The sequence below is a fragment of the Aulonocara sp. 'chitande type north' Nkhata Bay genome, linkage group LG3 (genome assembly GCF_057382095.1).
Source record: "Aulonocara sp. 'chitande type north' Nkhata Bay isolate Kocher_YH1m ecotype deep benthic linkage group LG3, A_spYH_male_GT1.1, whole genome shotgun sequence".
In the NCBI taxonomy this organism is placed as follows: Eukaryota; Metazoa; Chordata; class Actinopteri; order Cichliformes; family Cichlidae; genus Aulonocara; species Aulonocara sp. 'chitande type north' Nkhata Bay.
In genome coordinates this window covers 48947770-48961282 of record NC_141346.1, presented here as the reverse complement: position 1 = coordinate 48961282, position 13513 = coordinate 48947770, and the positions used below count along the sequence as shown (strand labels likewise).

Here is a 13513-nt window from a genome sequence, read left to right as displayed (position 1 = left end):
GCTCTCTTAAAATTATTTATTTAGACCAGAGTTTTCACAGTTGTAGAGAAAATACATTTACAAGTCATTAAAACTGAAAAAGAAACCAAAATAAGAAAAAAAAAGTAATATTAAATTTTTATTTTCTCCACACACACATCTCCAGATTCAAGTAATACTAAGGATGGTTGCAAAAAATCCAGGTGCCCAGGCAGGTTTGGGGTGTGTTCACTGTCACGGATGTTTAAAGTCAAAAAGAGTTGCCAAACTCCACATCAGCCATTTTATAGTGTACGCGTGTGTCACTTAAAAATCTCATGACAGTAAATGCACCGGGACATTTTTGTGCTTTCTGTTTTTCCTCTGAGTGTAACTTGTGAAAGCGAGCAGTGAAGTTTAAGGCTGTAATTGGGTAAACAGACGAGGCTGGCTATGCGCCGTCACAGGTCACAGCATGTTCAAGGCAGTTCTTTGCAACATTAAATTCATTTAAATTCCATCTGATCTTTATTTTCAGCAGAGTAAAGCTTTATAATCTGACCCAGAGTTCTCAAAACTGTGTGTGCACTCCCTGCAATTGGATAACATGGGTCTAACGTGTTAAAATGCAAAATGCTATTTCTTGCTTAAACACTCGTGTCTCTAGAAATCTGATATCAGAAAACTCCTCATCCCTTTTTTATAATGGGAAGTAGTTTAAATTTGACAAATGACCAGTCAAGACACATGTGACCAAAAGGATGGTAGAACAGGATGAGTGTCAGGTAAAGTTGCCACCGTTTGATTGTCTGGAATTCTCTGATTAAAAACCAAGCTATATATATTTATATACGCATATATATATTTTTGAATTTGAAAACCATATAAATGCCTGCACACCCGAGCACTTCACAACTCAACGCTACAAGTCGAGAGGAAGGAAGAATAAGACAACTTGAACAAACCCACTATCATTTTCAGCAATCACGTATTTATAAACAAGCCACAAGTAGCCCACTCATGTTTACCGAGCTGCACAGAAATGCTGATCTTTGCCCTTAGTTAGAATTTCCATAAAGCATATATATTATGCGCCTTACGTGCCTAAAAAACACCAGCAAAGCTGGCATCAGATCAGCACTTCTAAAGCTAAGGCATGAGAGTTTATGAGCCCATTTTAATCACATCCCCTTACAGGTCAAAGTGATCAACTCACATTTAAACTGATTAAAAACAAAATAAACAACAAAAAACATCAGGATGTGATTTCTCCTGAAAATCCTTCAAGCAAAAAGCAAGTGGAAATCCCTCATTTTTAATGTGACTGGACTCTGTATTCACCCATGCACCGAGAGCTCAGCACGCAACATTTATCACAACAGCCATGGATTGTACACTGCCTATTGCTGGGTTAGCAGAGCTTAACAGCACGGTAACCTCGTTAATAAAATCTGGCTAAACCATCTTACTCACCCCCTCCCCACCCTTTACCATTTCATAAAATGTTAAAATATTTACACATAAAAATTTCAATTGTTTGTTTATGCTCGTCCAAGGCTTTAAAAACATATTCATATTGGATTGTGCCTTACTGTTTAACGCCCTCAGCTATTATCCCTGAAGTTTTACAAAAAAAGATATTACTTCTGCATCAGAGATTGTCCTTGTAAAAGATTTTTCCTTTTTTTTTTTGGGATAAATTTGTGATATAAAGCAGATGATAGTTGAGTACAGTTGTTTAAGAAGAGGCCTAAACCGAATCCCAAAAAGAAAGAAAGAAAAAAGTACTGTCTCCTGTTGCTGGCAGATCGTTTTGGCACAATATGAGCGTGCAAGTCAAACACGAACAGCTTCTGGAGATTTCCTCATGAAAATGAGGAAAGCAGGAAGGAAAAAAAAAATCTAACAGCATTCAATTTGGCCTTCAGTAGTCAGGTGTTATTCCTCTCTCCATACACAGCACACCGTGCAATGTCAATGTGAGAGACAACTGTAATGCTAAGCGTCTTTAAACCGAGCGTCTCTTCTACGACTAAACAAGGCTTTGTTTGTGTGTTTAGAAGAGATTATAGCCCCTCTCTCGGCCCATCTTTTTATCCGTTTTGCAGGATTCCGGCAGCAGTTCCTCCTCATCACTGCCTTTCAATTCCACAGTGGACTTCCCAATAACATTGTTTACACCACACTCAACACGAGTACAAAAGTTCTATTTAAAGGTAGTTAACAATGACATAAAATGGCATGACTATGATGGGATTCACTGAACATGTACTTTTTTGCTTTTTACTGCACGTCCCACTCTTTTTGATCGAGCCAAATCCTCTTCAGTCTTGTTCTGATCTTAAATATTGTCTCTCGGCTACAGTTTCCCCAATCCGCTCCTCCGGACCTTGTATCCTTGTCCTCTCAGTGCTTACTCAGTGCGTTGGTTGTGGTTTTCAAGATGGTTGTTCTCTCCTTCAGTCTCTTGGTGACTAAAGAGATAGCTCCACCAGGTTTTAGAGTGGTGCAGCTTCTTGACCTTCATCTCCTGCACAGTGAAAGAGGAACAATGTCAAGTTAGCAACCTATCATCACCATCTTTTTCCCCCCAAAAAACTAATTTAAGCCTTGACTCACTCCCATTCTTACCCCTTTATCTAGTAAGCTGTCAAACTCGTCACTCATTCGTCGAAGCTGCCTGCCATACTTCTTGGCAGCCCACAGAGCAGGGGGAGCTGACTTTGACCTTCGCCTGAATGGGTCTCCCTCTGTGGGAGTACAGACCTCATCCTCCCCTCTAGCCATGAGCTCCTCATCCCTGGCAATTGAGGAAGTGTGGGACTCTGAGTTCACCCTGAGCCTTCCAGCAGCTAAATGGAAAAAGGAAAAGTGAGATGGGTTCAGAGTGTTTTAATGTAAGGCAGATAGAAAGGAGGAAATAAAGAGTAATGTAGGAATAGAGGAATTTAAATCATTAGTTGTCTCTGCGACCAGCAACTGTTATTGTACACTGTTATTTTGGCTCTTTTCAGCTGCACGGTAAAAAAAGAGCCAAAACATCCTCCTATAGTGCTTTGAATGAAGCAATTCAAAATGCAAAACAGGTTAGCTTACAACGCAACCTCATTTTAATGTCCCACCCCAGAATGCATCTCAAGAAAAATAAGGAGAAAGGATATATTCTAAACTTCTCTACAGATACAGCCAAGAAATGGCTAAATAAAGGGGTGGGGGGGGATCTCATCTAGAGCAGGCTGTGGTAACGTATGCTGCAATATATGTTTTGCCATCAGAACTTCTGCTCAGTTAATCCACAACATACAACAAGGTGCAACATCCAGGGCTGAACAGTAAAGCCAGTGCACAAGTCCCAACAGCTTGCCCTCTTAAAGTACAGTTAAAAAAAATAAATACTGCAGCTATAAACATGTTTACAACCATATACAAAAAAAAACAGTGTTTTAATCTGTTCGCATAATTGCACCCCTCATGCCAAGTGCGTGCCACTGGTTGGGTTGTACTAAAAGACACAAACAAACCAATCAGCTTTTCAGCAAGTGTGTTTTAAGTCTATTTTTTGTTTGCTTACCAAAATTAATATCATACTGTAATAAGGACATCCCTTGCTTCCCCCCCAGTTCTACCTCGTGATTCAAACTGTACATAACAGAAAGAGGAAGCCACAGCGATGTCACCCTCTGGTTTGTGGGAGATCGCCTGAAAGCCTCAAGCATTGTGGCCTTGGCTGTTGTTTTGGAAACCGGGTGCAAAGTGACCACATCTGAACGCGTGAGCTGGGGAGTTATCACTAATCCACAAATTTAATTATGCACAATTTTAAGTGTTGATATGGTCCAAAGGGGTTGGCTATTCCACCGTATATCAGACAATTTATTTTGTGTTCCTACCTGTCGTTTTGGTTACAGGAAGGGAAAGCGTCTGGGGCTTGCTTTCTTGAGCTTGTCCTGCTGACTGTTGGTTTTCTCCTTCCCCTACCTCCTCTGATGCCTCTGAATCACTGTCTGAAATTTTGAAGTTTGCAGCCATCCTGACATCTGGAGAGATAGGGTGGTGTTGGAAATATGAACGACAAAAACGGTTAAAGAAATGACAGTGTGTCCTTAAGTGCATGCACATAACAGATCAATATTGTTATGACCGCAGCAGGTTAATACTGGCGTTGCTCTGCCTTTGACCTTTCAAGCAGATATAGAAAAAAACCCCACAATGATAAATTGATTATTTTTTTAAATTTACATCTTATTCTAACAGAAGACTGCACTGCAAAAAGTTGCTATATTGCAAGTGTGCAATTTTATTGTCATATAACACATTACCCAATTATGTGTAAATATACCTAAGACTCGTAAAATGGGATAATTCATTGTATCGGTGGAACAGCCACAGAGCACACCCAGCGGGCTATATCTTTCTTTTTAATGCCTCTGATACTGGCCGGTCCAAAGGTATTTCACTTTAACTACCCACAAGATACCAGACTTGTTTTGACAACACGGGCCTGTATTTGGTGTTATTAATAAGGATTTGATACTTGACTGTTGCTAAATTAACCAATACACCTTCTTCTTCGGTAAACACACTCTCTCGCTTGTTTTGTTGTTGACTGAAGAGGACAAAAGAAAGTTCCTTAAGGGCGGAAGCTGCTCCGGCCAACCTTAGCTAGCAGCGTTTGTAAGGAAATGACTCCACAAAAAACGACTCCTTACCCGAATCTTTATCGTGTGAGCCTCAAAAGTGCGAGTGTGTCTTTAGTTTGCTTCATACGGTCGCAGCTGTTGTTGTCCGCCTCTTGTCTTTTTACTCTACTGCACACTTTAGCTCCGCGCTCACCCAATCGCCGCGCGTCACTGCACCGCAGCGGCGCGCTGACGTCACTGTTGCGAGCTAGGACTGGGCTGTGCCTTTGTTTGTCTCACCGGCTTACCGTAATATGCAGCGTAGATGCGCAGTACCAATTAACTCCAAGAGCCGCCGCATTTTTTTTAACTGCTGGATTTCTAGTAAAATTGCATAATAAAACTTTATATTTAAGAGTCCCGCTTTTACAATCCCACACAATAAATAATACCGAGGTTGCATAAAAAATGCTCTTAAATTAAAAGTACTGCAATTTTACAGTTAGTCTTTATTTGTTTTTTGTTTTGTTTTTTTATTTAGTTTAATAGGAAAAAATATGCTGCACTCACAAAATATACATTTATTAGTGTGTCATTACATCTCCTAACAAACTAATGCCTTCTTATGAACTTAGAATTATGCCAATGAAAATACTTTTTTTTTCATTCAAACCTTTATTTAAACAACAGTACAATACAAAATAGAATTAAACAGTACCACATTAATGGTGTTGTACTTACAAAAAAAAAAAGATTGCATAACATAGACAAACAAATAAATGAACAATATTCAGAACCTACGATATAAACACGCGAGGGGGAAAAGTAACTGATCAAACCAAAGAATAAAGTGATTGAAAGATCTTTATTTTTTCACAAACACCCATAGTTTTTATAGCTTTTGGGTTAGTGGAGTTGTACAAGTTCAAAGGAGAATACATAAAAAGAGGGATGTCTTCCTAAACATTTGGACTTGTGAATATGAAATGTAGCCATTAAAATTAACAAGTTAGTCATATATCTGTTATCAATGTTGAATTGTCTTTGGTTTTTGTGTAGACCAAATAAAACATATTTCCAAAACAGTACCAATCCTTTAAATACATTTTCTGAGATAAAAACATAAGCTCTGCCAAAAATCTTGCACAAGGTTACAAAACCAAAAAAGATGCATAGTCCTTGGAAGTTTTACAAAAGCTACAGCTTGTATCAATGTCTCATTTGAATTTGCTTTGAAGATAATCTTTAGATGGATAAATTCTGTGTATTAATTTATAAGAAATATCTTTAATTTTGTTGGTAATTAAAAACTGATTAGGGAGTCTCCAAACTTCCCAATATTGTTGTCAGTAATTATCATCAGCAGATTAAACATGTGACCCTCCCATCTCCAGACAGCTGGCTAAATGACAACAGCAACTGGATATAAGCTAATATGCCAGCTAATGTTAGTTTTGAGTGTCCTAAAAAGAAAAAAGACCCTTTTCCTATGATAAAAAGTTTTCTTACATTCTTATGTCTCATGAGAGTTTATTAGCTAAATGTCTGAGTCTTACAATGTTAGATCCGCTTAAAAGAAAGTTTCACTAATGCCAGCGAGCATCAGCTAAAAGCGTAAAAGCAGACAGAAAGGTTCAGGATATCCTCAATAACTCACCTCAGCATCACTGTCACTGGACAGAAGTGAGTTTCACTGACCCACAGTTTCACTGTGGATCTGACTTTTATGGCCTTAAAGTGTGGCCTTACCTTTACTAAATTGCTCCACTCCAGGTCTACAAGTCAGGTTTTTAGGTCTTCAGACAGGGGCCTCTTATGATTCCACGTACCCATGTGAAGGTAAGGATGACTTTGCTAAACCAAAGTACCAAAACTTTGGAACATCTAGAGTTTCTTGATTTGCACTGCACTGCTTGGGAACTTGAAACATCAGCTTGCTCCACAGATTTTATATATATTCGATGGAATCAGGTTAGGGAACTCCATGATCTTAATGTGCTTCTTCTTTAGCCACTAAGAACCTTCACAGACATCTTTAGCCACTCCTTTGTTGCTTTGGCGGTATGCTTTTGGTCACTGTCATGCCAGAAGACTCATCCATGACCCTTCTTCAGTATTCTGGCTGAAGGAAAAAGGTTCTTGGGCAAGATTTTATGGTACGTGCCCCCATCCACTGGCCCCTCAATGCAGTGAAGTCGTCCTGTCCCCTTAGCAGAAAAAATGCCTTAAATCATAATATTTCCACCTCCATGCTTGACTGTAGGGATGGTGTTCTTCAGGTAATACTCAGCATTTCAGCTTCTTCAAACATGGCAGGTCGAGCTAAAACGTAAGACAGGCCTGTACTTTGCGGGTGCTGCAAAATTTCAGTTATGAATTCAATTATGGTATATGTGTTACCAGTGGTGACTGTAGTCCCAACTGCATTCAGATCATTAATAAGCTCCTCCCATGTAGTTTTGGGCTAATCAAACACCTTTCTCATAATCACTGTCACCCCATGATCTAAGATCCAAGATTTTTGGATCACGGAGCTCCAAACTGAGGGTGACTGATCTTTCCATTTCCAAATAATCGGTCTGGAAGAGAGGTTGCAACAGAAGAAACTGATTCTGTGGACAGACATAAGTTTATATAATGAGTTGAGATTGGGAGTATCTGTAAATGGCTGAGTTAACAGAGTTGTTGTGTCGGAGCCAGAATTCGGGCTCGGTTATAGGGGATCAAATACTCATTTTAAGTCAATGACATGCAAATAAATTTATAACTTTTATGTAATGTAATGTTTTTTTCTAGATTTTTTTGTTGATATTCTGTCTCTTTCTATTAAAATGAAACTAATACAAACATTTGAGACTGTTTAATTTAAGTGAGCATTTAAGTGAACAAACATGCTAATTCAGCAGTGGATTAAACATTTACTGTATCTGATTAATATGACTATAAATACAATACAAACTTTGCCTTATAAAGAGCAGGTAGAAGTAACTCCATAGTCATTTAAATTACATTTATGATGAAAAATGCTCTTTTCTTTTCTCCTTCCTGAAATGAAGTGCAGGGAGGACTGACAGCAATTTGTTGCTATTCCCTGTGAGAGCACCAGGTGGGGAGGCAGGACTACAAACTGAGCTGCAACTTAAGTCGAGAAAGTAATGGGCATAAACTGTTGTTATCCTACGTGTAACTACAGCTCCAGAGGGAGTTCCTGCATATCTATGGCTTCAGCAATAATGCGTCTGTCAGAGAACTGATAATGTGAAAGCCTGGCCTCGAGCAAACCTGTATATGGCTCAATGTCCCATGTGGATTGCACTTCATCATCATCAACACAGAAAAGTCAACCATGTAATTATTAACCTTTAACTTGTTTTAAAAAATGTAACGCTGCCTCTAGTCCTCATCTCCACCTTTACATCATTCTTCTCTTTCCATCTTTCCATCAGTCTGTTTTTGCAGAGTCAGTAAATGACACCTGAACAGGAGGAACAAACTGTTTCTGTGGACACTGTGATGTGATTTGAAGCGATGTGATGCAGCATTCTCTGATTCAGTGTATCCAAATGGAGCTAATGTGAGTTTACAAGTTTAGACAAACATCCAAAGCCTTTCATACACTAATGGATCGTCTCAGAAAATAAATTATTAAATAATCTGTTCTTTTTCACTTCTTTTGACCTCTATTTTGGGATGGATTTCATAGAAATTATACAAGGGACTTTGGGTTGGATTTGGAAAGCTATACAGTTAATATCTGCTTTAATCTGTGTGTGTGTGTGTGTGTGTGTACTCCCCTTAAAACTGCCATCCATGACAGTGTGTGAGTGTCAAAGCTCTTACGCACTCTGTATGATCAGGATAATTTTCACACGCAAGCATGGAAGCTCAGAAAGTGTGCGTTTGTGCATGAGTCTGCTGGATTTGAGCTTTATCCGAAGGAGCTATACAATTAGCATCCATTTATATCTCCCTGTACCAACCTCGCCCTGCCTCCCTGCCCCTCATCTGCTAGTTATTTTGGGAAATGGAGGCGTATGCACTCCCACACTGTCTCCAAACCACCACTCAGTGTGTTTCAGTGCACCCATCTGTGTGTGTGTGTATGTGTGTGTTTGTGTCCAAGCAGATCCCAAAATGTTCCTTTCAATTTAATGCCCCGACACAGCCTGTCTACCGGCACCACCACAGCTGCACTCTGTCCTTTCGAATATTTTCCTGCCTTTGCAGACCCAAGTTCAGTCAGTTAGCTCTGTGCTGGTGGCGAAGAAGGAGTTTTTGAATACCTGAGTGAGAAAGAGAAGAAAAGAAAGGTGATATGAAAGAAAAGGACAATTTGGTTACCCAGTTCTGAAAAAAATATTAGAAATGCAGTGTGTACCCGCTACTTTGAAATGCAGCGATACAGACAAAGAAAGTGAAAAAGCAACAGATGAACAGATCAAAAGTAAAAGCAGTCCAAGGGATTTGAGAGGTGTCTGAGAGTGCAGAGGAAGAGGTAAGGTAACGGAGGAGCTGAAAAGGTGACATCGTCTGACGGAATAAAAATGAGCTGGAGAGACAGAAATTCAAGGATGGCACATGTGAAAGAGACAGGAACACAGAGAGAGAGCAAACTTAACCTACATCAGAGTGAATCCACTCCTGCAGCCCGCTGCTTCGACTCGAGCCCTTTCATCACTGCTCTCGGTACATGCTCATTATATACGGACCGCTCCCTTGCTGTAGTACCAAGTCACTCTGTGATCACAAAGCTGGCATTTAGCAGCTTTCTAATTTGATCCACCCCGCCCTTGTTTAGCTTGCTGGTCTTATGAACCAGCTCTTCCTAAGGTCTTAAAGCCTGGGAATATATAAATGGGTAAAAACGTCTTTTTCTGTGGTGCAGAAAAATATCAAAACATATCAAATCGATCCCATCTGATAACAAACAAACAAGTAATAGCCTGACAGAGGAAAGCAGTGTGCTTTGATCATTTATAGCAATCAATGTTTGGACCAAAAGTGGTCCATATCTGCAGTTATTGTTGGTTCGCGATGACTCAGCTCAGCCTCAGGTCCACCCTATATGTATAGCTATGTAGTGGCATTTGGGCCACATCTGGGCCACAAAACACTGCTGTGTTCTTGTCTAGCCTGGTGACTTTTGGGCCACATGCACTCCACATAACATTTGCCAGAGCTGTAACTGAGACAAACATGTCACAATGAGCCCACACAGGGCCCAAATGTGTCAGCTCTGGACTGGGATGATTTGCGCCACTTTCATATCTGTAGCCAGTTTGCAGAGTTTAATATAAATAATGAAAATAAAGAAGACGGCTAACCTAGCTCTGTCTAGAATCAAAAAATACACCTACCAGAATCAAAAATATCGCTAAATGGTATCTTCATTTACTATTTAGAAATAAAAGTGTAACTTGGTGACTTTGGTGAAGATATATAATTCAACACAAAGCCACTTGTGAAACTGGAACATGACATTTTACACTTTTGTTATTTTTTGGTGGTTTAAAAACCAGTATTCATTTATAATAGCAAAAAGTTGAGTTGCTGTAATGTGAAATTACCAGAGTAGTGATTTCCCGTAGGGCTGGGCGATATATCGAGTTTTTTAAAAATATCGATATATTTTTATACGAGATATAAGATGTGATCATATCCTTTATATCGATGTAATCTATGTTACGTTATAATTATAGTTGTGGAGCCACAAGTTCGCCTCTCTTTCGTCCACTTTTGTCTCTACGCAACGTTACTCCACAACTCCCCCTCCTCCCCCATCGCTTCACCTGCAGGCAACGACAAGATGGACACGGCAAATCTCCGTTAACGAGTTACTGCGCATCGCCCCGTGCGTGGGGCTGGACGGCGTCAACGTGTTAACGAGCTAACCACGCTAACGCCGTGCAGCCCAGAGGGACTGCACAGCCTAGAATCCTTTCATTCTCTCATAAGTTGACAGCGCGCCTTATGTATGAATTCTGGTTGTGCTTGAAAAACAACAGTTTTCTTTTATTTATGGAGCATTATTATTTAATAAATGCTGATAATTTATTTTTAAGTAGTTTTTTTTCATGTACATCTGTGCTGTATGTTAATAAAAGTGCCTGTGTGACATCTGGGACACAGCTTTGACTAAGAACTTTCTTTTTGTTCTTACTTTTTGGCTTTAAAAGAAATATCGAGATATATATATCTTATATCGCCATCCAGCTAAAAAATATCGAGATATGAATTTTGGGTCATATCGCCCAGCCCTAATTTCCCGATTTGCAGTTATTACACTAAGCTAAGCTAAGTAGCTCCAACCTCATGTAAATTTAATCCTTATCTCAAATCTCAAACTTCTTATTTTAAATACTTGATTATTGATTTTGGTAAGAAGCAACAGTAGCTAACAAAGGTTTGTTTGCCTTTCTCTATGAGCTGAAGGTTAGCAAAGGTTCCACCCAAGCTAGTTCTCTGCTTTGACAAAGAAAAAAACCCACACTTCTGTCTGTTCCTCTTTTTTTAACCCTCCAGTATCATCACATGGTTGGGTTGTTTTCATGTGGTTGGTCTAGGCTGTGTGTGTGAGTTCAGTTCAGAGGCTCATCTGAAACACATGTATCCTTTATATGTCATTAAGGTACAGACTTATTCATTAACTATCATTATATTGTATAATGACACTTAATGAATAGCAGCTGTTTTTTTTATATATAAAAAAGGTTGCTCAGATAGGCTTTTACTGTAAAACCTGACATAGTTGTGCATGATTCCAGGTCTTAATCAGCCTTTCTTCAGTGAGTTCAAAAGAAATAATGCATGATTAAGCAAGGACTCTGCTAATGACCACAATATGGTCATTAGCAGAGTGCGGCTTTAATTATCTGTGCTTAATTCAGCTTTTGTTGGCTAATCAGTATTTTTTTTAGCGTGAAGCCGTACCTACAAATTGAAATTGTTCAATCAGCGTAATGAAGTGCCAATGTGTTTCTAAAGGGTAAAACACACTTTAACTTGTGGACCGTTTTGTTCACTAAACAAGAGTTAAAAATGAATGGTACCAACCAAAGCAAGACTGGTTAACATTTAACAGTTATTCTTTTGGCTTTCTGGGTTCAAAGGGAGAGCAAAGTCTAATTTCACTTGATCTAGAAACTTCTACTGAGAAATGTGATAGTATTCTGTAGGATACATCTATGATGTGTGCTAGTTGTTTTCACTATTAAAAGAGAACTGAGCTAGAGTTAGTTTATGCAGGCCTTGAGATCAAGCTTCATGCAGTCCCAGCAATATTTGCTGATTAACTGTGCTATGCTCTCGCTTTTCAAGCCTGTCCAAAGCTGGCATGCATCTGCAAGCCGTTTTGCAACCCAGCTTCTTCCAAGCTCTGATTTTTGTGCTGTGTCTAATACTGATACTGTCATTCATGCCTGCTCAGATCTGTGTGGAGATCCTCCTGCTCCTCTCAGCACAGAGCCGAACCTCCAAATATACTGCATTTTTCAGACTACAGGGCACACTTAAAATCCTTTATTTTTCACAAAAATAAACAGTGCACCTTATGTATGAATTCTGGTCGTGCTTACTGACCTCGAACCGATTTTATGTGGTACACTGCGCTCAAAAGTCGGTCAAAAAATGTTTTAGTACGAGATTTCTGAAAAAATTCAAACATACAGCTCTGCTATCACTTCCGACAAAAATGAAGACAGAAAACTAAACAACAGTGACTTTTGTAGAGTTACTGAAGTTGGGCTAGCTGGTATATACTGATGTGCTACGTGATCGCTAGCAACATAGCTAGGTTAGCATAATAAACAGTGAAGCTGGAGGATGAACGCTAACTTTTTCCACTCGATAAAAGTTAACACGAGGGTTCCTGATGGTTAGGGACAAATGCAATCGCATGGCAGGATGCTGTAAACGGACCAAACTTCAGTCAAGAGAACAACTGAGATAATCCATCCACAATACGAGGTTAGTCATTAATATACTGCAACAACATGGGAATGGAGCAGCTGCGAGAGAATTCAACATTAATTAATCAATGGTACCGAGGTGGAGGAAGAATGAGTTGAGTAAAGTCTGACTTATCTGACTGTTTTGTTTCGCTTACTGCGCCTTATAATCCGGTGTGCCTTATGTATGAAAACAGACCCGTTCATCGACAGTGCGCCTTATGGTCGAAAAATGCGGTAAATGACCTCTTTTAACCGTGGTGGTCATGGCTGAAGACCTTTTAATTCACACTGGATTTGTAAGTTTGTACTATGTATGTTAGCTAAGATGGTTGAAACAGTTTAACAGTATCTCAGTTGTGTTTATTCCGCCAGCCATATATTGATTTGCCGCTGTCTTTCATATCAAAAGTGTCAGGTCGTAGCAATTTATTTCAAGGTATCAGGCAACACTTTTCAGTATCTGTGCTTGGGGCCTCTGTTTTTCTTGCCATCCTCCAGAAAAAGGGGTAATCCATCCTCCTTAAAGATTTTATTTGCTTACTGACACTGATGAAAGGCAGGAAATTGGGTGGAGAGGAAAAACACGGTGCAAAACAAGACACATTTCCAGCCCAGACGAGAGTACACGGCATCTGCATTAGTAGATTCATCTTCCTCACTGACTAATTCTCTTCTCCATCATTTCACCCACTCACGAGCTCATCATTTTTGCCTCTTATTTTTTTGTTTTCAATTAGTCTGCCCTTCTGCGTCCATCACTTGTTGCCCCTCTGTGCCTGTTTCCCCCTCTTTTCTCCTCATCTGTCGTTACTTCCCGTCTCACCCTCGACTCACCCTGATTTCTTTTCTCCGCTTCTCTTTCATGTAGTTTCAGTTCTCCCTCTTTCCTTCCTTCCCTCTTTGTATCTGGGTTGCTGAACTAGTTCACCAGGAGCTTCCTCGCTGATGGCGCCATCGCTTGTGTTTAATTGATGCTGTTTGATAGAA

The 13513-nt window shown here is 39.6% G+C and overlaps 1 protein-coding gene across 1 annotated transcript; it reads right to left on the bottom strand.

Annotated features, from left to right (window-relative positions):
* Positions 1-2: 2 nt before the first annotated feature.
* badb (BCL2 associated agonist of cell death b) lies at positions 3-4822 on the bottom strand. Its single transcript, XM_086284451.1, has 4 exons — positions 4668-4822; positions 3849-3995; positions 2590-2810; positions 3-2488 (listed from the first exon to the last, which is right to left on the bottom strand). The coding sequence occupies exons 2-4, from the start codon at positions 3985-3987 to the stop codon at positions 2372-2374; spliced, it is 477 nt and encodes a 158-aa protein (XP_086140577.1). The 5' UTR covers positions 3988-3995; positions 4668-4822; the 3' UTR covers positions 3-2371.
* Positions 4823-13513: the final 8691 nt, after the last annotated feature.

Bases quoted from the DNA above. Each gene is read 5' to 3' on its own strand.
- badb (XM_086284451.1), bottom strand. From the start codon at position 3,987: ATGGCTGCAAACTTCAAAATTTCAGACAGTGATTCAGAGGCATCAGAG. The intron at 2,811-3,848 runs GTAGGAACACAA...TTTTCCATTTAG, and splicing joins TCCTGTAACCAAAACGACAG to CTGCTGGAAGGCTCAGGGTG. The intron at 2,489-2,589 runs GTAAGAATGGGA...TTCACTGTGCAG, and splicing joins ACAGCTTACTAGATAAAGGG to GAGATGAAGGTCAAGAAGCT.